This window comes from Moschus berezovskii, chromosome 19 (assembly GCF_049115385.1).
Source record: "Moschus berezovskii isolate FMDL1 chromosome 19, NW_MosBer_1.0, whole genome shotgun sequence".
NCBI classification, from domain to species: domain Eukaryota; kingdom Metazoa; phylum Chordata; class Mammalia; order Artiodactyla; family Moschidae; genus Moschus; species Moschus berezovskii.
In genome coordinates this window covers 40,513,680-40,540,986 of record NC_142478.1, presented here as the reverse complement: position 1 = coordinate 40,540,986, position 27,307 = coordinate 40,513,680, and the positions used below count along the sequence as shown (strand labels likewise).

At 36.6% G+C, this 27,307-nt stretch overlaps 1 protein-coding gene across 3 annotated transcripts in view; it reads right to left on the bottom strand.

Moving 5' to 3' along the window:
* Positions 1-27,307, bottom strand: part of FSTL5 (follistatin like 5) — an 882,948-nt gene that overhangs the window by 86,697 nt on the left and 768,944 nt on the right. For all 3 annotated transcript variants that reach the window (XM_055405237.2, XM_088827832.1, XM_088827833.1), the window contains one exon: positions 11,105-11,254. In XM_055405237.2, coding sequence (XP_055261212.1) covers positions 11,105-11,254 — 150 coding nt within the window. The remainder of the gene's footprint in view (positions 1-11,104; positions 11,255-27,307) is intronic.

The following is a 27,307-nucleotide window of genomic DNA, read 5'->3' as shown; positions in this document are numbered from 1 at the left end:
CATTACTTTGCTAGCATGTGTAATGAGTACAATTGGGCAGTAGTTGAACATTCTTTGGCATTGCCTTTCTCTGGGATTGGAATGAAAGCTGACCTTTTCCAGTTCTGTGCGCACTGCTGAGTTTTCCAGATTTGCTGGCATTTTGAGGGCAGCACGTTTACAGCATCATCTTTTAGGATTTAAAAATAGCTGGAATTCTATCACCTCCACTAGGCTTTGTTCATAGTGATGCTTCCTAAGCCCCACGTGACTTCATGATCCAGAATGTCTAACTCTAGGTGAGTGATCACACCATCATGGTTACCTGGATCATTAAGATCTGTTTTTTATAGTTATTCTGTGTATTCTTGCCACCTCTTCTTAATATCTTCTGCTTCTGTTAGTTAGGTCCATACTGTTTCTGGCCTATATTGTCTCCATCTCTGCATGAAATGTTCCCTTGGTATCTCTAATTTTCTTGAAGAGATCTCTAGACTTTCCCATTCTGTTATTTTCCTAAATTTCTCTGCCTTGATCACTTAGGAAGTCTTTCATATCTCTCCTTGCTGTTCTTTGGATATCTGCATTCAGATGGGTATATCTTTCCTTTTCTCATTTGCCTTTCACTTCTCTTCTTTTCACAGATATTTGTAAGGCCTCCTAAGACAACCATTTTGCCTTTTTGCATTTCTTTTTCTTGGGGATAGTTTTAAGCACCTCCTCCTGTACAATGTTAGAAACTTTCCCCCATAGTTTTTCAGGCACTCTCTTGGATCTAATCCCTTGAATCGACTTGTCACTTCCACTGTATAGTAGTAAAGGATTTGATTTAGGTCATACCTGAATGGCCTAGTGGTTTTCCCTATATTCTTCAATTTAAGTATGAATTTGGCAATAAGGAGTTCATGATCTCAGCCACAGCTGCTGGTCTTATTTTTACTGACTGCTTAGAGCGTCTCCATCTTCGGCTGCAAAGAATATAATCTGTCCGATTTTGGTATTGACAATCTGGTGATGTCCAAGTGTAGAGTCAGCTCCTGTGTTGTTGGAAGCGGGTGTTTGCTATGACCAGTGCATTCTCTTGGCAAAACTCTTTTAACCTCTGTCCTGTTTCATTTTGTACTCCAGGGCAAAGCTAGCCTGTTATTCCAGGTATCTCTTGACTTCCTACTTTTGAATTCCAGTCCCCTATGATGAAAAGGGCTTTTTTTTTTTTCTGTGTCAGTTCTAGAAGGTCTTGTAGGTCTTCATACACCACCTTACCTGCCTCCTGAGAAATATGTATGTGGGTCAAGAAGCAATAGTTAGAAGAGGACATGGAACAATGGACTGGTTCAAAATTGATAAAGTATATCAAGACTGCATATTGTCACCCTGCTTATTTAAGTTATATGCAGAGTATATCATGCAAAATGCCAGGTGGATGAAGCACAAGCTGGAATCAAGATTGCTGGAAGACATATCAATAATCTCAGACATGCAGATGATACCACCCTTATGGCAGAAAACAAAGAGGAATAAAAGAGGCTCTTGATGAAGGTGAAAGAGGAGAGTCAAAAAGATGGCTTAAAGCTCAACATTCAGAAAACTAAGATCATGGCATCCAGTCCCATCACTTCATGGCAAATAGATGGGGAAACAGTAGAAACAGTGACAGACTTTATTTTCTTGGGCTCCAGATTCACTGCAGATGGTGACTGCAGCCATGATAATGAAAGATGCTTGGTCCTTGAAAGAAAAGCTATGACCAACCTAGATAGCATATTAAAAAGCAGAGACATTACTTTGCCAACCAATGTCCATATAGTCAAAGCTATGGTTTTTCTAGTAGTCATGTATCGATGTGAGAGTTGGACCAAAAGTAGGCTGAGCACTAAAGAATTGATTCTTTTGAACTGTGGTGTTAGAGAAGACTCTTGAGATTCCCTTAGTCTGCAAGGAGATCCAACCAGTCAATCCTAAAGGAAATCAGCCCTGAATATTCATTGGAAGGACTATTGCTGAATGTGAAGCTCCAATACTTTGGCCACCTAATTCAAAGAGCCAACTCGTTAGAAAAGAACCTGATGCTGAGAAAGGTTGAAGGCAGGAGGAGAAGCGGACAACAGAGGATGAGATGAGAGAACTGCATCATCAACATAATGGACATGAGTTTGAGCAAGCTCCAGGAGATGGTAAAGGACAGGGAAGCCTGGTGTGCTGCAGTCCAGAGGATCACAAAGAGTTGAATATGACTGAGCAACTGAACAACAACATCTACTTCACTGGGAAAAGTAATTTGCAAAATTGAACATCAAACCCAATAGCATAATAATTTAATCATTTTTATTGTTTTATAATATATATGCTTAACAAGACTTGTTATGAACAAAGCTTTTCTCTAAATATATTACAAATGCAATTGTTTTTAAACTTCATGTCTGTCTGTTGATGTGTGCACTATTGCTATCTCATTTGTATAGATAAAAATAAACCAAAGACTCATTGTACCAATGTCCATCCCTCCAAATAATAAAACTCCCACTTTCCTCTCAAATGTTCTCATGATCATCATTCAGATAGCTTAGTGGTAAAGAATCTGCCTGCCAATGCAAGAGACATGAGTTCTATCTGGGTTGGGAAGATCCCCTAGAGAATGAAATGGCAACCCAGTCCAGTATTCTTACTGGGGAATTCCCACGGACAGAGGAGCTTGGAGGGCTCCAAGGAGCCTTGCAACTCCAAGGAGTTGCAAATATAGTCAGACATGACCTAGTGACCAATGTCCACTCTTTCCAACTGTAAAACTCCCACTTTCCTGCCAAGTACCCTCATACCCACCGTCCAAAATACAGATGAATGCATGTCTCCAATATTATTCCAATTTTCAAATATTTTCAAAAAGTAATATGATTATTTTTTGAGATTAAAAAAATATAAAAAGATGTCCTGGGATTCCCTTCTCACATTTGTTCATATCTCAGTGCTGTTTTGTTGTATACACTCTGTTTGGAGACCATTGATGTATATATATTTTTGTTTCTGCAGCCACCAAGCATATCTCAGAAAAAATAAATGTCAGAATATAATGTTCAGAAATATAAGATTGGGAAAAAGGATTACACATATGCTTATCTTTCACTTCAAGATTAACTTATGCACAAGAATGCTAAAGTATTACTTATTATAGTTTGCATTTGCCTACCAATATTATTTTGCTAGAATAATTGTTTTCAAACTTTGCCTTTAGAAGCTTAGAAATGAGATTTATTTGCAGCAGGTGATTCAACCCCCACCACCATTATGAAAAAAGGGAATCACTTTTGATCTGTTGAATGGTTCTGTGGGACTTTGTTTAAATAAAATTTTCTAACACTATATGTTGGAAATTTCTTTCTCATCCCATAAACACCATTCTTATGTGTATATAGCACCTTTGCTTGTCTTGGTGACATTCAGATAATTAAGCCACCAAAATCCTTCTTCCAAAGATTTATTGACTTATTAGATATATTCAGAAGCATCTTTCAAATCACAATATTTCATTATTGTAATTAATTAATAGTAGCTATCTGCTGAAACTCCAATACTTTGGTCACCTCATGCGATGAGTTGACTCACTGGAAAAGACTCTGATGCTGGGAAGGATTGAGGACGGGAGGAGAAGGGGATGACAGAGGATGAGATGGCTGGATGGCATCACCGACTCGATGGACATGAGTTTGAGTGAACTCCGGGAGTTGGTGATGGACAGGGAGGCCTGGCGTGCTGTGATTCATGGGATTGCAAAGAGTCGGACACGACTGAGCGACTGAACTGAACTGCACTGATCTACACATACAGATCATAAAATCCATATTTCAAAATATCCCATGTAAGCACCTTTTCAGTCTGTTGTATTATCATGATGAAGTAACTTCTTATCCTACTCCTGTGTATAAAATGTGTAGAATATACTACATAACACAATAACAAACAGCTTTACTTGTAGTTTTAAAAACATATTGGTAATATTTTTATTTAATATTTTAAAACATTGTTTCAAATGTCGAATAGGATGCAATTTACTTAAAGTATGACAGTTTTCTCCTTTGTAGATCTATAAACTTTAACTCCCTCATAATTCCAACATACCTAGTGAGATACACATTTATCAGTACTTCTTAAAGGGGTGCACCAATTACAGATAATTTAAAATTGATGCTCTATTGGTTATGCTCCAGTTGTATCAACTTCTATAAAGATGGCATATTTAGTCAGAGTGAAGTTCTGAGAATAGCAACAAAGATACACAGAACTTGGAGTTTAGCCTTGACATGAAGGAACAGTGAAGCACAGCTTGTTTATCAGTCTGACAAGGAGAGTACCAGCTGGCTAATTAAGTGAACCTAATTTAAACTAATGATGTAGATTCTCAGGATAATGTGCTAACAGCTAGAGGAGACTGTTGATGACACTTAAGAATACCCGAGGTGTTACAATAAGCCACTTCTGCATCCAAGCAGAACCTGATTTTGTTCCACAGAACACAAAATAAGGTCAGTTGTTTACTAGTTAATCTTTTATTCAAGAAAACACCTGCATGCAATTCTTATAAAAATTATTAATAAGAGAAGCACTAAACATTTGATGTTTAAAGCAATACCAAGGTTATAGATTCCTTTAAGAATTTGTGAGCTTTCATTTTTAAGCTGCAGGTAGAAATGATATTAATGTAAACACTGAAAATTAATATACCTACATGGTAAGAATTTATCATTAAGTTTCTAAAAACATATGTTGTCAAGAAAATATTTGCCATTTTAACAATAAAATGTAGCAATGTTTTTCAAGTTTTTTAAACATTTCTTCCTAAGATTACATTCAGTTCAGTTCAGTCACTCAGTCGTGTCCGACACTTTGCGACCCCATGAAACGCAGCACGCCAGGCCTCCCTGTTCATCACCAACTCCTGGAGCTCACCCAAACTCATGTGCATCGAGTCGGTGATGCCATCCAGCCATCTCATTCTCTGCCATCCCCTTCTCCTTCTGCCCCCAATCCCTCCCAGCATCAGGGTGTTTTCCAGTGAGTCAGCTCTTCGCATGAGGTGGCCAAAGTATTGGAGTTTCAACTTTAGCATCAGTCCTTCCTATGAACACCCAGGACTGAGCTCCTTTAGAATGGACTGGGTGGATCTCCTTGCAGTCCAAGGGACTCTCAAGAGTCTTCTCCAGCACCATAGTTCAAAAGCATCAATTCTTCAGTGATCAGCTTTCTTCACAGTCCAACTCTCACATCCATATATGACCACTGGAAAACCATAGCCTTGACTAGACGGACCTTTGTTGGCAAAGTAATGTCTCTGCTTTTAATATGCTAACTAGGTTGTTCATAACTTTCCTTCCAAGGAGTAAGTGTCTTTTAATTTCATGGCTGCAATCACCATCTGCTGTGATTTCGGAGCCCAGAAAAATAAAGTCTGACACTGTTTCACTGTTTCCCTATCTATTTCCCATGAAGTGATGAGACCAGATGCCATGATCTTAGTTTTCTGAATGTTGAGCTTTAAGCCAACTTTTTCACTCTCCTCTTTCACTTTCATCAAGAGGCTTTTGAGTTCCTCTTCACTTTCTCCCATAAGGGTGGTGTCATCTGCATGTCTGAGGTTATTGATATTTCTCCCAGCAATCTTGATTCCAGCTTGTGCTTCTTCCAGCTCAGCGTTCCTCATGATGTACTCTGTATATAAGTTAAATAAGAAGGGTGACAATATACAGCCTTGACGTACTCCTTTTCCTATTTGGAACCAGTCTGTTGTTCCATGTCCAGTTGTAACTGTTGCTTCCTGACCTGCATATAGGTTTCTCAAGAGGCAAGTCACATACTGAATACCAATTTACAAAGTTAAACACATGCAAAAGAAAAAAAGAAAAACTCAGAAATTATTTCTTAGAGATAGTATAAAACACTAGAACTGAAAAACAAAACTTGAAATATTAAATTTAAATAAGTGTAGTGTTATTTTTTCTGTTTTATTTTCTGACTTTCCTTTTCAAAAGTAAGATAATTTGATTTGGACTTCACTCTCACATCACTCTGTCCACTCTATAAAATATTCTGTAGTAGTTTCTATCATGTTGGGGAGGTGATTAACTAAAATTTGATTATAATTATTATTCTTAGTTGCCACTGTATAATATACTCAGGTTAGAACAAAAGAAATCAACAGAAATACAGCACAGAATCAGGAAGCATAACTTCATTAGGAAACAAAAGGGGTCAAATTGACAAAGGTGCTTTACTTTTTACAAGATTAATTTAACTTGCAGTTGACTTTCAGCGCACTCTGCCCTTCGATATAAATTAAGATTTAAATCACAAATGAAGCTACTCACTTTCAGTTTTTGAAGTAACTAGAAATACTATTTTTTTTACTGGTTTTAAAACTTGAATTACTTGGATTATTAATTTATAAAATGGACATTTCAATGTCTATGTCTATTAAATCTATTATTTTCATGTTGTTTATTAAATTGTGATAAACCTTGAGAGAGTTCATAATTCTGAGAGATATATTTTTCAGTATAAAAGTAGAGTCATTAGGATATTCCTAATTCATCTTTAAACATGTTCTTTTGAGGACTAAAATTCACATACTCTAAGGTCATGTTAAGCAAATATAAGGATGTGTTATTTCACCAAGCAGTCAGAAGACTTATGGAATTCACCTTCTAAAGAGGTTCACAGACTAAAATTATAAATGGTTGAAAACAGGAGAATTTAAACAAACTCAGAGATAGAAAATTTGAATTTGTTTAACAGATAATTGTATGGGCTATATATCTAAAATTTTGGGTTGATATTTTAGCCAACAAAATGCCTCAAAAAGGATAGACTGCAAGTACTCAGTATGGAAATCTTCATTCCCTAAATTAAGGTAGCCTCTACCTTTCTATAGAATAGATCTGTGCAGAATATCCCAATCATTGTAGCTACTGTTTTACACTTTCTCTTCCCAGGAAGGAAGTTTTAATAGTGAGGAAAAAATCAGACTCCATATTACATCTGTTCCTTTCACTGTGGTTAGTCAAGCTGGCTCTGCATCTTTTGTAAAAGAATGTTGTCTTTTTTTCAGCCACTAATCCACTAAGTCATGTTCAACTGTTTACGACCCCATGGGCTGAAGCATGCCAGGGCTTTGAACCAGCTCTGAATCAGGAATAGGGCCCTCACCAGATCACTATCATGCTTGCACCTTGATCTTGGACTTTTCACACTCAGAAACTTGAGAAATAAATTTCTGTTGTTTATAAGCAATGCAGTTTGCTGTATTTTTGTTTGTTTTTATTTAAATTATAGCAGCCTGAATGGTAATAGGAAATGATAGTGAAAATGCATAGAAAGTGAAATATTTAGCATTTTTAATCACTATTGTATGCAAAAGTTAATAATTTATCCGTTGCTTTAAGAATTGTCATTATGTTCAATTTGTGTATAATATCACTTTTATCTGTTGATTTATCAAATATTTCTTGCTTTGATCATATGTCAATTTTTTCTAGTAATATGGTAATAATCACTTTACAAAATTGTAAGCAATCATAATTAAAATAAATAAATTTAAAAAACAAATTAAAAAATAAATAAATTGTATAATAAATAACAATACAAGGTATATGTATATTATGATATATAGGAAAATAATAATATATGGTATATTATCAACTTTACCCTTTTCTTTCTCTTTGGTATATTATCAGATTTTCCCTTTTCTGCTATCTCCTAGAATGTATCCTTTCTACTGTTAGTGTATAAATAAAGTCATATATATATATATTTAATTAATTTTAATTAGAGTATAGATGCTTTACTTTTTCCCTGGAGAAGGGAATACTCCAATATTCTTGTCTGGAAAATCCCATGGACAGAAGAACCTGTCAGGCTGCAATCCATAGGGTCGCAAGGGTAGGACATGACTTAGGGACTAAACCACCACATAGCTGCTTTACAATGTTGAGCTAGTTTCTACTATATAACAAAGTGTATCAACTATAAACATACATATATCTCCTCTTTTTCTCAATTCCTCTCCCATTTATGTCACCATGGAGCACTGAGTTTCCTGTACCATACAGTAGGTAGTATCAATTGTATACATATATCAATCCCAATTTCCCAGTTCATCTCACCCCTCTTTTCCCCCTTGGTGTCCATATGTTTTTTTTCTTTATGTCTGTGTCTTTATTTCTGATTTGCAAATAAGGTCTTCTGTATGACTTTTCTACTTTCCACATATATGTATTAATATATGACTTTTTTTTCTCTTTCTGACTTACTTCACTCTGTATGGCAGTCTCTAAGTCCATTTGTATCTGCACAAATACTTTTTTTATGGCTGACAAGTATTCCATTATATATATATGTACCAAGTGTCTCCTTGTCCAACCTGAGCTGGAAACATGTATGTCCGTCTGGTCACACATTTCTCACCACTCTGCACAACTCCCTGAATGACTGCAAAATACCATAAGTACTGGTTTTGTGGTTCTAAATAAATTCAAGAGAATAGATGAGTTTTAAATACAGAATCAGCAAACAATGAGAATCAACTGTAATTGATTTCTCTGTAGCAAAAATGAAAGAATAACACTTGCTCCAGGTAAATGAAATGACCTCACAATTATCTTGTGCAGCCACTGTAGCCAGACACAGATAACGAATATTGTATAAATTTCCATCTCTGTAATAATAAAAATCAGGCAATACTGACTTGTGGTAACAGAAATCTGCATAATGATTACCTTTAGATAGGTAATGACTAGAGAGAGTAATAAAGCATAATTATTATTATTTTAATACCAAGATCACAGGAGAATCCATTTAGACTAAGTCTGAATTTTCTAACTTATAAAAGTGTAAGTTTTAGATTCTTGTCTGAAAAATACCCACAATCATAATTATAATATATTTTAATATTTTATCCTTGTAAGTCTTTTTCATTCTCCTGATATTTTATAGTCATTATAGTCACTTTGAAAATGATATCATTTACGTGATATTTTTTTTACCATTGCTTGAATTTTCATTCTTGATATTTTCTATTAAATTTAAAATTTACATCATTGTCTGAAGATAGAAGTTATATGAATAATAAATGATGTTAACTTTTCTCACTTTCAAATATCTAGTAGTTAATACATATTCAGTTGGTGTAGGTTTCTGGTTTGAACACTGAATTTAAAGACCAGCCTGATTATTCCTGAAAGAATGTGTAATTTTAACCTACCAGCTAAAGACTCTTGATAATCCTTGACTAATGCCTGTAATTCGCTGGCCTATGTTGCCGCTGAAATCAAAGTAAAATAAACGTAGTCAAAAATCAAGCAGTCTCAAAGACAGACACGTAGAATGTGAAATATACAGAGAAATAGGTTCTCCCAGTAGACACTGGACCGTTAGATAGACACCCATCAGATAGGGTGCATAGAAGAAGTACATAACCCTGGAGGCCTTAGAATTTTCTAGTAGACAGTTAATCATCCTTTCAAGACCCTACTGTTCATTCTCATATTTGAAACTGAACCACAGATTTATGACTCTGTGGACACCAGAGCTTTCAAACAGACACTTTTTATCTGTTTATCTGTGATACTAACCACATCTTACAAAAGACACTTAACAAATACATACAAAAATGGATAGATGAATGGATGAATTCATAAGAAGTTGTTAAAAGTTATTATAGTGAGAAGCGTGATTTTGAACTTCTTAGAATATTTTTTGTTCTAGTCAGGAATCAATATTAGAGGTACTAACAGCTACTTCAAACCAATATTGATGCAAGAAAAAAAAAACTATAAAAGTAAGAAACGGTTAGATTTCAATGTCTGTCAGATTTTTGATGGTAAACCAGTATACAGTGGATATACCAGGCCCTGTTATAAATGCTTAAGTACTTTTATGCATTAATTGATATAATCCTTAATATAATGCTATGGGATATGTACACTTCCAAGGTGCTGCAGTGGTAATTGGCCTGCCACTGCAGGAGACGCAAGAGACGTGGGTTCAGTTCTTGGGTTGGGAAGATTCTCTGCAGTAGGAAATGGCAGCCTACTTAAATATTCTTGCCTGGGAAAGCCCATGGTCAGAGGAGCCTGGCTGACTACAGTCCATGGGATTGCAAAGGGTCAAACACAACTGAGCACACACACAAAATGTATACAGTTATTATTCTGATTTAACAGATTATATTGATACATATCTCAGGATGCTATTTTAAGTTTGTTTCATCTGAGCTGAGAAGCGATAGATCCTAACAGTCAGAGGCTTGGAGGCTGAAGCCAGGCTGCCAGGAGGAAAATCCTATCTTTTCCCTTGCTTGTTATATGGCTGAATTCTAGTAGATGGACCAAGTTGGATAGTCTCGGAAAGAGCAGGAGATAAAATAGTTGATGACTCAAACCAGAATAGTCTCTATAACCATAATCATGGCAACATGGAAAAATTACATGGAAAGATTGGAAATTTTTTCCTCTGTCATAGACCTATGCACATATTATTTGTTTTACTACTGTGGTAAAACCTACTAAATTATTCCGTTCCGTTCCGTTCAGTCGCTCAGTCGTGTCCGACTCTTTGCGACCCCGTGGACTGTAGCCTACCAGGCTTCTCCGTCCATGGGATTCTCCAGGCAAGAATACTGGAGTGGGTTACCGTTTCCTTCTCCAGATTTTACTATCCATTAAATCTATTACTGTTCAGCCTTTGTTATGAATCAAATGAGAAAGCTATAATACTCTTTCTGTGATGGTAACTAGGATACCTTAATTGACCATGGACCAGGAAGAACTCTCTTTGCTCTATACATAAAAAGCAACTCTGAGGATGATTTCTGCGTAAATGGTCATGTTGGGATTATAAAGCATTCTTGGAATCTAATTGTTGAAAACAAAAGCTCTTTCAATTACTTCTTTAATTGTTTAGGCTCAAGTAGTAGAGTGAGAGGAGAGTTCGCAGAAAACTCCTGTATTTTCTATTTATCCAAGTAATGAAACAAGTTATCAATGACAATCAACTGACAGATTACCTCATAATGACTATTACATTAAATTAAATTTTCTTTAAAACTACTTTCACTTTCAAACAGAGGAGTCATTCATACCTGAACAACTTTTTGAGACTGCACGTCAACAACAAGGACTCTATCCAAAGTTGGCTGTGCGACATAGATGAACTTGTCCTTGACATTGACAGCTGAGGCCCAGACACACCTCTGGATTTCATCACCTTCACCTTTGGGACAGACTTCATCCTAAATTTTAGAAAATATAAAAATAAATGAATATCTTAAATTATAACATGGACATATGGCGAGTAACATTAATGTTGGACACTTTACTACTTTTATCATAGAAAGTTATATATATTTATATAAATACATATGGTAATATATATTTATATGCTAAATATTTATAATTATATCAAATATATAGTTAAAACAATCTACAGTACATAGTTAAGTTCATTAAATGTGTATAGAAACTAGTGTGAATAATCCTTTAGAATATATTTTCTCAAGTTTTAGTTGCTCATTTATATAATATATGAATGTTGCTATAGTCATATAGTCCTTTTATCTATCCCTACCTGTTCATAACTCAGTAACTGCTTAATTACATAATAATTCCAATGTTTCCTCCCAAATCCCCCAGTCTCAAACTTCTGTACTGGACATCAGAAACCACACTAAGTACATCTAGAACCTCTCCAAACCTAAGGTCTATTCATAGTCCTTTCAAAAGCTACCAAACCCACTGAAAAACAAGAGTCCTAATTTGTGGAGAATCAGGAACTTGGAAAAAATGATAAGGCTTTTTTTTCATAATGTTTATTTTATTTTTGATTTGGTATCAAGGTCAAATTTTACAAAATCCTTTCATCTGTCTGAACTTTTTTTTTTTTTTTCATTCTGCTCCATTACCCTAGAACTGCCTTCTGGTTGAATATTATATTGTTCGCTCTAGATCTTCTATTTCATCTTTCAAAATTAAATAAATGTTGAAGGTATACTTATGTCCTTCTGATTTGCATCTGCAGATATTGAAAGTAGAATAATGTCATTTAGATCTTTATTTTTGCTCCAGGTTTTTCTTTTATTCAATGGTTATACTGGGTTTGCTTTTCTGGTGGCTCAGGTGGTAAAGAATCTTCCTGCAATGTGGCACACCCAGGTTCAATTCCTGGGCCAGAAAGATCCCCTGGAGAAGTGAATGGCTATCCACTCTAGAATTCTTGCCATGGAGAGAGGAGCCTGGCAGGCTATAGACAATATGGTCACAAAGAGTCGGACATGACTGAGTGGAACACACACACATTGGGTTTGTAATTCTCTCCATTTATTTATAGTTAGAAAAAGCACTAGTAAGAGAGCTCTACACAAAATATATGTATAAACATATATTTATCTAATGATAATATAATGATAAACACTGATTCTAGTGTGTCACTTTTTTATGATTTAGGCCTGATCTGAATACCATGTCTAACATTGATTTGTATACTCTAGGAGTATTAAAATACTCTCCTTCTTCTCTAATTTGAACAAAAATGTTTATTTTTCATCAGAGAGCCCATCCACCATTTGCATTTAATAATCATGAAACAAAATCAATAAAATGCTCATTATCAACACCACCTAAACATTTCTTTCAATGAAAAGATAATACTGACAGTAGATAAACCATATCTGGCATTTAGTAATTAAAATGAATACCACAATAATTCTTCTCAGGCAGCACAACCAAAGAAGGTGCTTCTCTTTCTTGCATAAAATTTGGAAAGTAATGTAAAAACCGGAGTACTTTGGAATGAGAAGCTCAATATGTGCTCTGCTGGTTTTGTTTTCCACCCTTAAATCTAATTCCAAAGAACCTGGAGGGCCCACTCATTTTTAAAATCCAGTCCAGAAGTACCAAGTTCACCAAAACACCAGGGACATATAACAGTAGTGTTTTCTGAACAGTGCAGTTGTTCCAGGCTTCCGGGACATAAACAAACAAAAAGGAAAACTAAATATCCAATGCATGTTTCTGGTAGTTATGGAGGGTTGGAATGAACACCATTTTATAGAATGTACCACAATAATATTAAGATTACCATCAGCAGTGCGTGTCCATGGCGCCCATCGGCAGGTAGCACAAGCCAAAAGGCAGAAATCTGTTCTCAGCACATGCCCAGAACACAGTACAGAATTTTACTTTCCTTCATCAATTTTCAATGAAACATTATTTTCTACACCAAACATTTTTCTTCAGAAGAATCTTGAACATCTTTGACAAGGACCTATTTTATGAGAACCAAACACTATATAAAATATGTACTTGAGAAGCATGAAAAGGTGGGGAAAAGTGGGACCTAAGGTAGATGAAATTTGTGAATATAGGGAAGTTGTTTACAAATTCTTTGCTGTTATGTAAAATCCCACAATGAAACCTGCCAAAATAACAGAAAGCATGACCTGACACGAAACTGTCAGCCAAACAACCGCTAAACCAGGAGCAATTTCCACCTCTTTGCTACAAAACTATTCAACAGTAAAATAAACTGCTCTGCTGGGAATTAGTTCCCACTTCGTATGCTGTCACTATAAGATGTCCCTGACCAGACTCACAATCGTTTTTACAAAGCCATTAAAACTTTCCTGACAGTCACCCTAAATTTTCTTTGCTGTGCTTTATGCCATTATTTCTGATTATAGACTATTAGATCCCTTTTTACAGTAACAGTCCTCTTTTTCCAGATTACATAGATGAATACTTATTTCTGAGGATAGGAATAGTAGGGGAATATATTTCACGTGCATTAGGCATTCAGTGGGATAAAAGAAAAGCTAAAAAATACCAGAGATGAAAAGAAGATTAAGATAATGTGTACTGATGAGGAAAACTGTCAGGAAATATATTAAAGAGCATCATTTAATCATCTTTATAGAAACATATACTGCCATTGAGAATAAAAGGGTTAATAAGATTTTAGACCTAATGAGAATGAGTCAATAATAAAAAGACAATTCTAGCTCATAATTAATACTTATCTATTTCCCTGTGGGTCACTTACATATTTCATTATATATTTCCTGTGTATGAATTATCTTCTTCCAAAATTTTAAAGGAATATACCATTAGTGATAATGGAAATTTTAACTTAGCAATTAGTGTAGATGCTTCCTGATCTGCTAAACCAAAATTATAGTTTGAATAGTTGAATATATTTTGAATATTGAAAATATAGTTTATATATATATATTCATCTTCTATAGGACTCAATGATTTTCATTTATTGTATTAATTACCTATTAAAAATACTTTGCTGTTAAATATCCAATCTTGTCTCTTTCCTCCTTTTCTTCATAGTCACTCCTGGGCCAATCATTGTGAGGATGAATGGATTTGTTACAAGCACCTCTGTTTCCCTTTCATCCAGCTCAACAGGATTCTGGCATTATTCTTTCCTCCCATCCTCTCTCTAATCACGGTTTGTCCACTACCCTTTGCCTGCAGAAACAATCTGCCTGCATTTAATCAATGTGCTAAGTTGCTTTAGTCATGTCCGACTCTTTGTGACCCTGTGGACTGTAGCCCGGCAGGCTCCTCTGTCTGTGGGATTTTCCAGGCAAGAATACTGGAGTAGGTTGCCCTGCCCTCCTGCATGGGATCATCCCAATTCAGGGATCAAACTCATGTCTCTTATGTCTCCTGCATTGGCAGGTGGGTTCTTTACCACTAGCACCACCTGGGAAGCGCACATTCAATCTATAACTTTAGTTATACCTCCAGCTGCATTGGAACATTCACATGCCTTAGTAATTTAAGCAAACACTAATTGGATTCATCTGCTTTCTCTTCCAATAACCAATCTAATTCTTTCTATACTTTGAACAAGTTTTCGAGAACCTTAATTTCATTTCTTGACCTTCCATTCTAAATTGTTCATACTTCAAACTGACATTTGAGAGATCCTGGTTCTTCCAAAAGAGAGGTCTTGAAAACTCAAAAGTGGCCTCAGAATTTACAATCATTGGTCTTCACTTCTTGGTGGGGAGAATTTATTGGACATTTTCTATGGGAAAGATATCATGCAAAGGTGTGTTTGGAAAGAAAAACATGAATATGAGTGAATGCCTGCTCTCAAGTTGCTTATCATTTCTCTCATATTCAGCTGTTTCAGGTATTTGGTTCTTCCTGGATTTTTTTTTTTCATTGTTGTAAGACAGAATTAGCAATCAATGGTCCCAGACCAAATTCAGTCCACTGCCTATTTTGGTATGTGGCTTAGGAACTAAGAATTTTTTTTTTTTTTGGCATTTTTTTAATGGTTGAAGAAAAGTCAAAAGAATAATACTATGTAGTAACAGGTAAACATCAAATGGTATTCAAATTCACATAAATACTTATTGGAACATATCTACACCCACTCATTTAAATAGTATTTATCATGTGGGGAGAGAGCAAATTAGCCAAGATGGCATGTTCAGGCTCCCTCACCCCATGGTTTGTAATTAATGACGATGCAACAGCTGAGATCACTTATAGTACTGTACATGCATGTCAGGAGGTTTATGTAACAGCTGAGATCATTTGTAACACTGTGCATGTGCGTCATGAGGTACTCGCTTGGTCACAGGCTACTTTCTGCAGTACACCTGTACAAGCTTCACCATGAAAGCCCTGGCTGCTGCTGCTGCACTGGGGCTACACTGGAGTGACACCATGATTATGTTATATGAGGTTATGGTATGGTTCCATTATGGCTACTTTATGGTTATATTGTGGCCACTGCTAAGGCTGCTCTTTCAGCCAGGAGAGAGGCTGTGTTATGCTGCCTTGCCAGCCAGAAGAGAATAAATGTGTCTTCAGATCCTATGGCTCCTCAGCAGATCCTATGGCTCCTCATATCTTCTTCCAGCCTCCAAGCTTGCACCTTGCCTACCCTGGGTAATAGGGTTCCCAGCGAAAAGGGTACCTCAGAGCGAACAGTGAGGACAGTGTGAACAGCAAGACAATTGCATCACAGACAGGGGAAGCGATACATATCTCAATATTTAAAAAGCAAACAACTCAATTAAAAAATGGACAGAGGTCCTGAATAGGTATTTTTCCCAAAGACATACAGATAAGCAACAGGCATATGAAAACAGACACTAATCATCAGGGAAATGCAAATTAGAACTACAGTTAGACATCACATCACATCTGCCAGAATGGCTGTCATCAAAATGACAACAAATAAAGAACCTGCCTGCCAATGCTGGAGACACCAGAGATGTGCGTTCAATCCTTGGGTCAGGAAGATTCCATGGAGGAGGAGGAGATGGCAACACACTCCAGTATTCTTGCCTGGACAATCTCATGGACAAAGGGCCTTCCAGGCTATGGTCCATGGGGTCGCAAAGACTCTAACATGACTGAGCACACATGCAATATAAACCTAATCTTAGCTAGATTATATAGATAGGTACCATGTCTTTATCTACATTATCTGTGTATCTATATAGAAATACCTGTCATTCATGTACCTCTTTGTGTGTTCATGTGTGTGTATGTATTCTCCTTTTTAAATTTATTTTCTATTTAATTTTGTAATCAACTTTGATACTTTCTTTAATACAGTACACTTTCTTTCTCTCTATTATGTTTCAATTTCAAATTGCCTATTCAATAGTTTTTTGGGAAAGACAGGGAGGGAGGAAGACCTGGTGAATGGCAAGGCCAAATATTAATTCCTGGTTGTCATCCAACCATGATAATAATAAGGCAAAAAGAATGAATAAACTCTTAAAGGAATTGAATGTAAAATAAATGCAGCAGAAATGCAAAGTCTGAGACCTGACTTTCCTGAAGTCACCAGGAGGGAACAGAAGATAAAGAAGCTACTAAAGGTGGAATTTAATAGGATTAAGTGACAACTAGGGTAAGTTATAGCCTGGAACCCATATCAGGAAACTTGTATTCTGCATGGTCCATATAGTAAATAGTTTAGGTTTTACCATTCATATTGCCTTTATCTGCATGAAAGCACAGACAACATATATTTTTCTTCCAGATTTATTGAGATATAATTGACATATGGCACTGTGTACATTTAAGGTGTACAACATAATAATTTAACTTCCATCATGGAATGATTATCACACTAAGTTTAGTGAACATCTATCATCTCACATAAATGTGAAATAATAGACAAAATTGTTTTCCCTTGTGATGAGAACTCTTATTGTTTACTCTCTTGACAATATTCATATATAACATGAGACAGTGTTCATTAAACTCATCATGTCATCCATTACATCCCTAACATTTATTTGTCTTATAACTAGAAGTTTGTATCACATTCAGGTAATTCTATCTTTCCCCATTCTCTGCCTTGGGTAACCTCAAATCTGATCTCTTTTCTATGAGTTTACTTGTTTGTTTTTAAAGTATAATTAATACTATGTGAGGTTGCAGTGCACAATATAGTGATACAATCTTTCTATATATTGAAAAATTATCACCACAATGAGTCTAATTACTACCCTTCACCATACATAGATATTACATTATTATTGAATATATTTCCCTGCACTATATATTTTGTCCCCATAACTCATGTATTTTGTAGCTGGAAACTTGTACCTCTGATCTCCCTCACCTATTTCATTCATTTCCCCACCCCTCTCCTCAGATACTCACCTTTTTGTTTTCCTTATCTATGACTTCATTTCTGTCTTGCTGTTTGTTCACTTGTTTTTTTTTTTTTTTTAATATTACATATATAAATGAAATCATACTGTGTTCATCTTCCTCTGATTTATTTTAGTTACCATAATACCCTCTAGGTTCATCTACATTGTCAAAAATGACAAGGTTTCACTCATCTTCATGGATGAGTAATATTCCATGGTATACATAAATCAAGTCTTTTTGTCCATTCATCTGTTGATGGGCACTTAGGTTGCTTCCATATCTTGGCTATTGTAAATAACGCTGCTGCTGCTGCTGCTAAGTCGCGTCAGTCGTGTCCGACTCTATGCGACCCCATAGATGGCAGCCTACAAGGTTCCGCCTTCCCTGGGATTCTCCAGGCAAGAACACTGGAGTGGGCTGCCATTTCCTTCTCCAATGCATGAAAGTGAAAAGTGAAAGTGAAGTCGCTCAGTCATGTCTGACTCAGTGACCCCATGGACTGCAGCCTACCAGGTTCCTCTGTCCATGGGATTCTCCAGGCAAGAGTACCAGAGAGGGTTGCCATTGCCTTCTCTGAAATAATGCTGCAGTGAACATATTTTTTGTTTTCTTCAGAAAAATACTCAGAAGTGGAATTCCTTAATTGTTTGGTAATTCTATTTTTAATTTTCTTAGGAAGTTTCGTATTTTTTCCATAGTGACTGCATCTATGTACAATTCCACCAACTTGGGCAGATTCTTTACAACTGAATCACCTAGGAAGCCGTTGACTTATATTCTGGAAGTTTAAAAAACTAAGCAATTCTGCTGCTGCTGCTGCTAAGTCACTCCAGTCATGTCCGACTCTGTGTGACCATAGACTGAAGCCCACCAGGCTCCCCCGTCCCTGGGATTCTCCCGGCAAGAACACTGGAGTGGGTTGCCATTTCCTTCTCCAATGTGTGAAAAGTGGAAGTGAACTCGCTCAGTCGTGTCCGACCCTTAGCGACCCCATGGACTGCAGCCTACCAGGCTCCTCCATCCATGGGATTTTCCAGGCAAGAGTACTGGAGTGGCTTGCCAGTGCCTTCTCCGAAGCAATTCTACAAAGTAATAAACTATGGGGTAGTAAAATAAGAAAGTAATTGACAATAATAATTATGCATAAACCTACAGATAGAACATTAGTATACTCAACATGTAAAATAGCTTGCTTAAACATACTTTATAGGCTAGGGTTCTCCAATATATAAAAAAAGGCAAATATATAAACTTCTGCATAATTTGGATTACAAATGCATTCTGTCATTTGCAAAGCTGTGAATGAAAACACATTGGCAATAGCATTATAAAGAAGGCAGAAATAAGTATGCAACAAATCAGATTACCTAAGCTGTATACACTCAACTTGGGTTAGCACAGTGTGGGTTCACCCAAGAGTAGTATATAGATGCTTATAGATACAGAGTGAATACCGGGAATGAATTTTGAGTCAAAGGGAAAGAGAGAGGCTTTGATGTTTGATAAAAATGTAAGCATCAAATTTGAAAACCCCAAGACATTTTGTCGACCTGATTCTCTCACTGATCAGATCCTTAACTATGAAAATAAATTGGTTTCATATATAAACTACTATGTAGAAAATAAATTAATGAAAGCCTACTGTGCAGCACAGGGAACTCTACTCAGTGCTGTATGGTGACCTAAATGGGAAGGGAGTCCAAAACAGAGGGGATATATGTATAGCTGATTCACTTTGGTGTACAGCAAAACTGACACAATATTGTAAAGGAACAATACTCCAATTATTATTTTTTTTAAGAAAATAAGATTTCAGCAGTTCTCCTGGCTTAATGTTACTGCTTCTCTACCAGTCAGATTCCTAAGACTGGCAGGCAATTCTGCTACCTTGGAGGTAGCTGAGAATTGGGGAGAAAGAAGGTTTTGCAAAAATAAAAAAATTAAATCTTACTGAAAATATGTAACAGTAATCTTTATTATTTTCCAACAAATGATCTCTTCTCCAGCAAGATTGTCCTCATCAAAATTTCATAAAAACCAATAATTTCCTACAGTGATTAAAGAGCATATCACACATTTTATTAATCAAATTCCTTTTAATCTACATTTAGTAGCCACATTTCCAAAACCTATGTAATTCATCCCTAATTATTATGGGTCTTACTAATTTCTTCTTGTCTGAATTTTCATAGCATTTACATTTGGTGTAACATGATTTGGCCTTTAATCATGTATTATCATTCCTACCTAAAATGTTAGCCTTTGCTATTTCTGTATTTCTACATTTTCCAAACATATTGGGGAAAGTAAAATAGTACTTCAGTAAACACACATTTAAATATCTCTTATTGCAGCAAAAATAAAGGGAGTGGAACCAAAAGGTGTGTATTTCTCAAACATGATGTTAAACCTTATGCCATGTTATCCAGAATCATTGAGAAACCATATTTTAGAGCATTTTCAAATTACAGTCTCTGGATGGCTGCCAGTTGGCATATCATTTGTTACCACGTTGAGAATAGTATAGAAATGGAAAATAATCACTTAGAATCTTCATATATACAAATATTTGTATTTAAATTTGAACTATTTATGAATACACTAGATATATTCCTTTTAATCTTGCTTTGCTAAATATAACTAAATGTATAAAAAATACTAGATCTTACAAAAACATATTAAACAATTTAATATCAATGATTATCTCCCTTATTGGATTTTTTAAGGCAATGAAGTTAAAGTACTTTCATCAATTTTTAATCAAGATCACTGCTTATAGCACAAGTTTTACAACTGTTATTTTCTACAATTAGATATATTCAATTTATCTAGTTCTTGTTGCCATTTCATTTATGAAAATGTCATAAACAGTCTAGTTCATATTAATCAAAGTATAGGTAATCATAGCAGTTTAGGGCTGATTTGCCTTAATTTGGCTTATCAAAGGAAATTGCCAGACAGCATTATTTTGATTCTAGGATATCAAAATTACTCAGACCACATAGAAATAGAAGTTTTCATCCTTTCTTTTCATATAAAGTTAATGCATGTATATCTTTCAGTGATATAATAAAAATGAAACAGACAACATTACACTATCATAACTGAGGACTGGTTTCTTTTTAGAAACAATGTATTAGAGAGATTAAAAAATAGGCTTTGAGGTCAACGAGATATAGAAATAATCCAGTTTTATACTCACATTAGCTATATGAATACTGTTATTAAGCTTTAGGTCACATGTATAATATTATCAATCACATAGGACTAATATGTGGGTTAAATGAGGTTATGTTTGAAAAAGTCAAATGAGCAATAAATGCTACCTGTTATTTTCATATAGAAAATTCACCATGGGCTACATTTCATGAAAATTACAACAGTCTATGAATTTTTCATCATTTTTTTCAGTTTCCAAAATGCTTTGGAGGGAAGTTGTGTATATTTAAGAATTTCAGATAGGTGCTTTAAATATAGAGTAAAAGTTGCATAATAAGAAGAAAATTTTTCCCTTTATCATTTTGCAGTTCTATGATATTGAGCTAATTATCTTTTTCAATTTCCTTATCTAGAAATTGAGAAGGTTAATTAGAATTTGTCCATTGTTCTAATCAAAGGGGAAAAAAAGCTATTTGAATTACTTCTACTCTGCTTAAGCAGAAAATATTTTATTAGTTTTTAGAAGTATTAGTATTATTGTATTAGGTCCACCCATGTTGTTGCCAATGGCAGAATTTCTTTTTTGTTTTGTTTTGGCCATCCCATGCAGCTTCCAAGATTTTAGTTCTCCAATCAAAGATTGGACCTGGACCCTTGGCAGTTAAAGCTCAGAGTCCTAACCACTGGATCACCAGGGAATTCCCAGAATCTCATTCTTTTCCATGACTAACGTTCTATTGTGTGTGTGTGTGTGTAAATCACATCTTTAACCATCCATCTGTTGATGGGCAATTGGGTTGCTTCCATATTTTGACTATTGTAAATAATACTACAATAAACATAAGGGTGCATGAATCTTTTCAAATCAGTGTTTATATATTCTCTGGATATATATCCAGCAGTGGAATTGCTGGGTCATATGGTAGTTCCGTTTTTAGTTTTATGAGGAGCCTCTGTACTGATTTTCACAGTGACTGTAGTAATTTACATTCACACCAACTGTGTAGGAAGGTTCCCTTTCCTCCATATACTCACTAGTATTTGTTATTTGTAGAGTTTTTAATGATGGCCATCTTCAGAGGAGTGAGGTGAATAACCACTTTAAAAAGAAATAAATTTGTAGAGTATTAAATTTCAAATGTCCACAGAATGTAAGAGACGAATGAACCTTAGACATTTTGTGAAGGCAAGGCTAAATAATTTGTTTGTTGGTTCTCCTGGCTTGGGGTTGATCCAAGTTTCAGTGAACACTGAGAATCCAGGGGCAGGGACTTAACGTCTATTTGGAAAGGCATAAATTTGAATAATGGGGAAATCAAATTAAATGTCAAGACCATAGGTTTCCCTTTAGATACAAGAACCAGTAGAGTTCAACAAAATGTCCTTTGAACTGAAAGCTAATATTAAGTGCTAAAGGAATTAGATAAATATGGGGGATATCAGGACATGTAAATTATATGGATGCACAATGTTTATGATGGATCAATTCAACTAAATGTAGTAAAAAATTAGTTGTGTTTCATTTCATTCTCCAAAGTGATGAAGATTTGATTTTTATAAAAGTGATTTGTACAAAGGTTATGAAACAGCGAATGTGCTCTTTCCTAACTTTACTTAACAAAGCACAATTGGAGAGAAGGAACAAGATGGCAGAGGAATAGGACGGCGAGACCACTCTCTCCCCCACAAATTCATCAAAAGAACATTTGAACGCGAGTAAAGTCCACAAAACAACTTCTGAATGCTGGCAGAGGACGTCAGGCACCCAGAAAAGCAGCCCATTGTCTTCGAAAGGAGGTAGGAAAAAACATAAAAGATAAAAAGCGAGACAAAAGAAGTAAGGACGGAGCTCCGTCCCGGGAAGGGAGGCTTTAAAAAGAGAGAACTTTCCAAACACCAGGAAACACTCTCACTGGCGAATCTGTTGAGCCTTGGAAGCTCAGAGGGCCATATAACCCTCTTTTTTTTTAAGATTTTTTTAAAAACCCACAGATTACCTGCCAAACGGTAACTCCCAGCGGAGAAGCAGCGCAGATGCCTGCATACGCCATTAGCAAGCGGGGGCTGGGCAGGGAGGAGCCGGCTGAACTGCTTAGAGAGAGGACTGGGCTTGAATGCCGCGAGAACAATTTGAGAGAACTGGGGAGAGCAAAGCAGACTGTGGGATAGCTTCCCCACGAAAAGGCAGAAAGCTCTAACCTACGACTCGGCCAGCCCCGCTCACAGAATAAAGAACTGAGCAGAGTGAGCCGGCTGCGGCTGGCCCATCCCCTATCCCCCACCGAGACAGGCAGGGAGCGCAGCCAGAGCCGGAGCGGGCAACCGCGGCCCCAGAAAGGCATCTGATACAAACTGCAGACATGCTTGTTGCTATTCAGGACTTCTTGGGCTTGGGCCGGTCGATATCCCCCTGAGAAGGTGCGCCGGTTGTACACCCAGAAAACTGAGTGGCGGGGACTGGGGAGACGATAAGTTGCAGAGACCGCGCTCGCCAAACACCTGGTCCCCTGAGCTGCTCGGACCAGGAAAGGCACAAAACGCAGGCCCAACCAAGTCTGCACCTTTGGGGAGTACCTGAGAACCTGAACTTGAGCCGCTCAGACCTGGGAAGTGCATACAACCTGGTGCCGGCCTCAGACAGTTCCTGGCAGAGCAACCTAGAGCCTGTGCAGTATAGACTGGGACAGCATACGTGCTGTGAGTGGGGGCAAACCCAGTGTGGCCGAGACACTGCGAGTACTCCCCACAGACGCCAGAGATATTCGACTGCAGCGTTCCTCCCTTCCCAGAACAGGACTGAACAACTGAGCCTTAAAAAGTGTCCACCCACCCCCTAGTATCAGGGCGGAAATTAGACACTGAAGAGACCAGCAAACAGAAGCTAAAACAGAGGGAACCACCTTGGAAATGACAGATAGAGACGTCTAGAGGCTACTCCAAGAATAAGACCAAAAACCAGAGGCAAGAGGCTTAAGGCCGAATCCTGAGAACACCAGAGAACTCCTGACTCCAGGTAACATTAATCGATAGGAGCTCATCAAACATCTCCATACCTACACTAAAACCAAGCACCACCCAAGGGTCAACAAGTTCCAGAGCAAGACATACCACGCAAATTCTCCAGTAACACAGGAAACTAGCCCTGAGCTTCAATATACAGGCTGCCCAAAGTCACTCCAAACCCACTGACATCTCATAACTCATTACTGGACACTTCATTGCACTCCAGAGAGAACAAATCCAGCTGCACCCACCAGAACACCGACACAAACTTCCATAACCAGGGAACTTTGACAAGTCACCTGTCCAACCCCACACACAGAGAAGAAACTACATAATAAAGAGATCTCCACAAACGGCCAGAAGAGGGAAAGGCCACCCCAAGCAAAGCATTATAAGCAAGATGAAGAGGCAGAGAAATACCCAGCAAGTAAAGGAACAAGATAAATGCCCACCAACACAAACAAAAGAGGAAGATATAGGGAATCTACCTGATAAAGAATTTCGAATTTTGGTGGTGAAAATGATTCAAAGTTTTGAAAGCAAAATGGAGTTACAGATAAATAACCTGGAGAAAAGGATTGAGAAGATGGAAGAAAGGTTTAAGAAGGACTTAGAGGAAATAAAAAAGAGTCAATATACAATGAATAATGCAATAGAGGAGATCAGAAACACTCTGGAGGGAACAAACAGTAGAATAACAGAGGCAGAAGACAGGATAAGCGAGCTAGAAGATAGAATTGTAGAAATAAATGAAACAGAGAGGAAAAAAGAAAAACGAATTAAAAGAAATGAGAACAATATTAGAGACCTCTGGGACAATGTTAAACGCTCCAACATTCGAATCATAGGAGTCCCAGAAGAAGAAGACAAAAAGAAAGACCATGAAAGAATACTTGAGGAGATAATAGTTGAAAACTTCCCTAAAATAGGGAAAGAAAAAATCACCCAAGTCCAAGAAACACAGAGAGTCCCCAACAGGATAAACCCAAGGCGAAATACTCCAAGACACATATTAATCAAATTAACAAAGATCAAACGCAAAGAACAAATATTAAAAGCAACAAGGGAAAAATAGCAAATAACATACAAGGGGATTCCCATAAGGATAACAGCCGATCTTTCAACAGAAACTCTTCAGGCCAGGAGGGAATGGCAAGACATACTTAAAGTGATGAAAGAAAATAACCTACAGCCCAGACTACTGTACCCAGCAAGGATCTCATTCAAATATGAAGGAGAAATCAAAAGCTTTACAGACAAGCAAAAGCTGAGGGAATTCAGCATCACCAAACCAGCTCTCCAACAAATGCTAAAGGATCTTTTCTAGACAGGAAACACAGAATGGGTGTATAAACTCGAACCCAAGGCAATAAAGAAAATGGCAACAGGATCATACTTATCAATAATCACCTTAAACGTAAATGGGTTGAATGCCCCAACCAAAAGACAAAGGCTGGCTGAATGGATACAAAAACAAGACCCCCATATATGTTGTCTGCAAGAGACCCACCTCAAAACGAGGGACACATACAGACTGAAAGTAAAGGGCTGGAAAAAGATATTCCATGCAAATAGAGACCAAAAGAAAGCAGGAGTAGCAATACTCATATCAGATAAAATAGACTTTAAAACAAAGGCTGTGGAAAGAGACAAAGAAGGAAACTACATAATGATCAAAGGATCAATCCAAGATGAAGATATAACAATTATAAATATTTATGCACCCAACATAGGAGCACTGCAATATGTAAGACAATTACTAACAAGTATGAAAGGGGAAATTAACAATAATGCAATAATAGTGGGAGATTTTAATACCCCACTTACATCTATGGATAGATCAACTAAACAGAAAATTAACAAGGAAACACAAACTTTAAATGATACAATAGACCAGTTAGACCTAATAGATATCTATAGGACATTTCACCCCAAAACAATGAATTTCACCTTTTTCTCAAGTGCACATGGAACGTTTTCCAGGATAGATCACATCCTGGGCCATAAATCTAGCCTTGGTAAATTCAAAAAAGTTGAAATCATTCCATGCATCTTTTCTGACCACAATGCAGTAAGATTAGATCTCAATTGTGGGAGAAAAACTATTAAAAATGCCAACATATGGAGGCTGAACAACACGCTGCTGAATAATGAACAAATCATAGAAGAAATCAAAAGAGAAATCAAAATATGCATAGAAATGAATGAAAATGAAAACACAACAACCCAAAACCTCTGGGACACTGTAAAAGCAGTGCTAAGGGGGAAGTTCATAGCAATATAGGCACACCTCAAGAAACAAGAAAAAAGTCAACTAAATAACCTAACTCTACATCTAAAGAAACTAGAAAAGGAAGAAATGAAGAACCCCAGGGTCAGTAGAAGGAAAGAAATCGTAAAAATTAGGGCAGAGATAAATGCAAAAGAAACAAAAGAGACCATAGCAAAAATCAACAAAGCCAAAAGCTGGTTCTTTGAGAAGGTAAATAAAATTGACAAACCACTACCCAGACTTATCAAGAAACAAAGGGAGAAGAACCAAATCAATAAAATTAGAAATGAAAATGGAGAGATCACAACCGACAACACAGAAATACAAAGGATTATTAGAGAATACTATCAGCAATTATATGGCAATAAAATGAATAACCTGGAAGAAATGGACAAATTCCTAGAAAAGTACAACTTTCCAAAACTGAACCAGGAAGAAATAGAAAATCTGAACAGACCCATCACAAGCACAGAACTAGAGGCTGTAATCAAGAATCTTCCAGCAAACAAAAGCCCAGGTCCAGACGGCTTCACAGCCAAATTCTACCAAAAATTTAGAGAAGAGCTAACACCTATTCTACTCAAACAATTCCAGAAAATAGCTGAGGAAGGGAAACTTCCAAACTCATTCTATGAGGCCACCATCACCCTAATCCCAAAACCTGGTAAAGACCCCACAAAAAAAGAAAACTACAGGCCAATATCACTGATGAACATAGATGCAAAAATCCTTAACAAAATTCTAGCAATCAGAATCCAACAACATATTAAGAAGATCATACATCATGACCAAGTGCGCTTTATCCCAGGAATGCAAGGATTCTTCAATATCCGCAAACCAATCAACATAATACACCACATTAACAAACTGAAAAATAAAAATCATATGATTATCTCAATAGATGCAGAGAAAGCCTTCGACAAAATTTAACATCCATTTATGATAAAAACCCTCCAGAAAGTGGGAATAGAAGGGACATACCTCAACATAATAAAAACTATATATGACAAACCCACAGCAAACATTATCCTCAATGGTGAAAAACTGAAAGCATTTCCCCTAAAGTCAGGAACAAGACAAGGGTGCCCACTCTCACCACTACTATTCAACATAGTTCTGGAAGTTTTGGCCACAGCAATCAGAGCAGAAAAAGACATAAAAGGAATACAAATTGGAAAAGAAGAAGTAAAACTTTCACTGTTCGCTG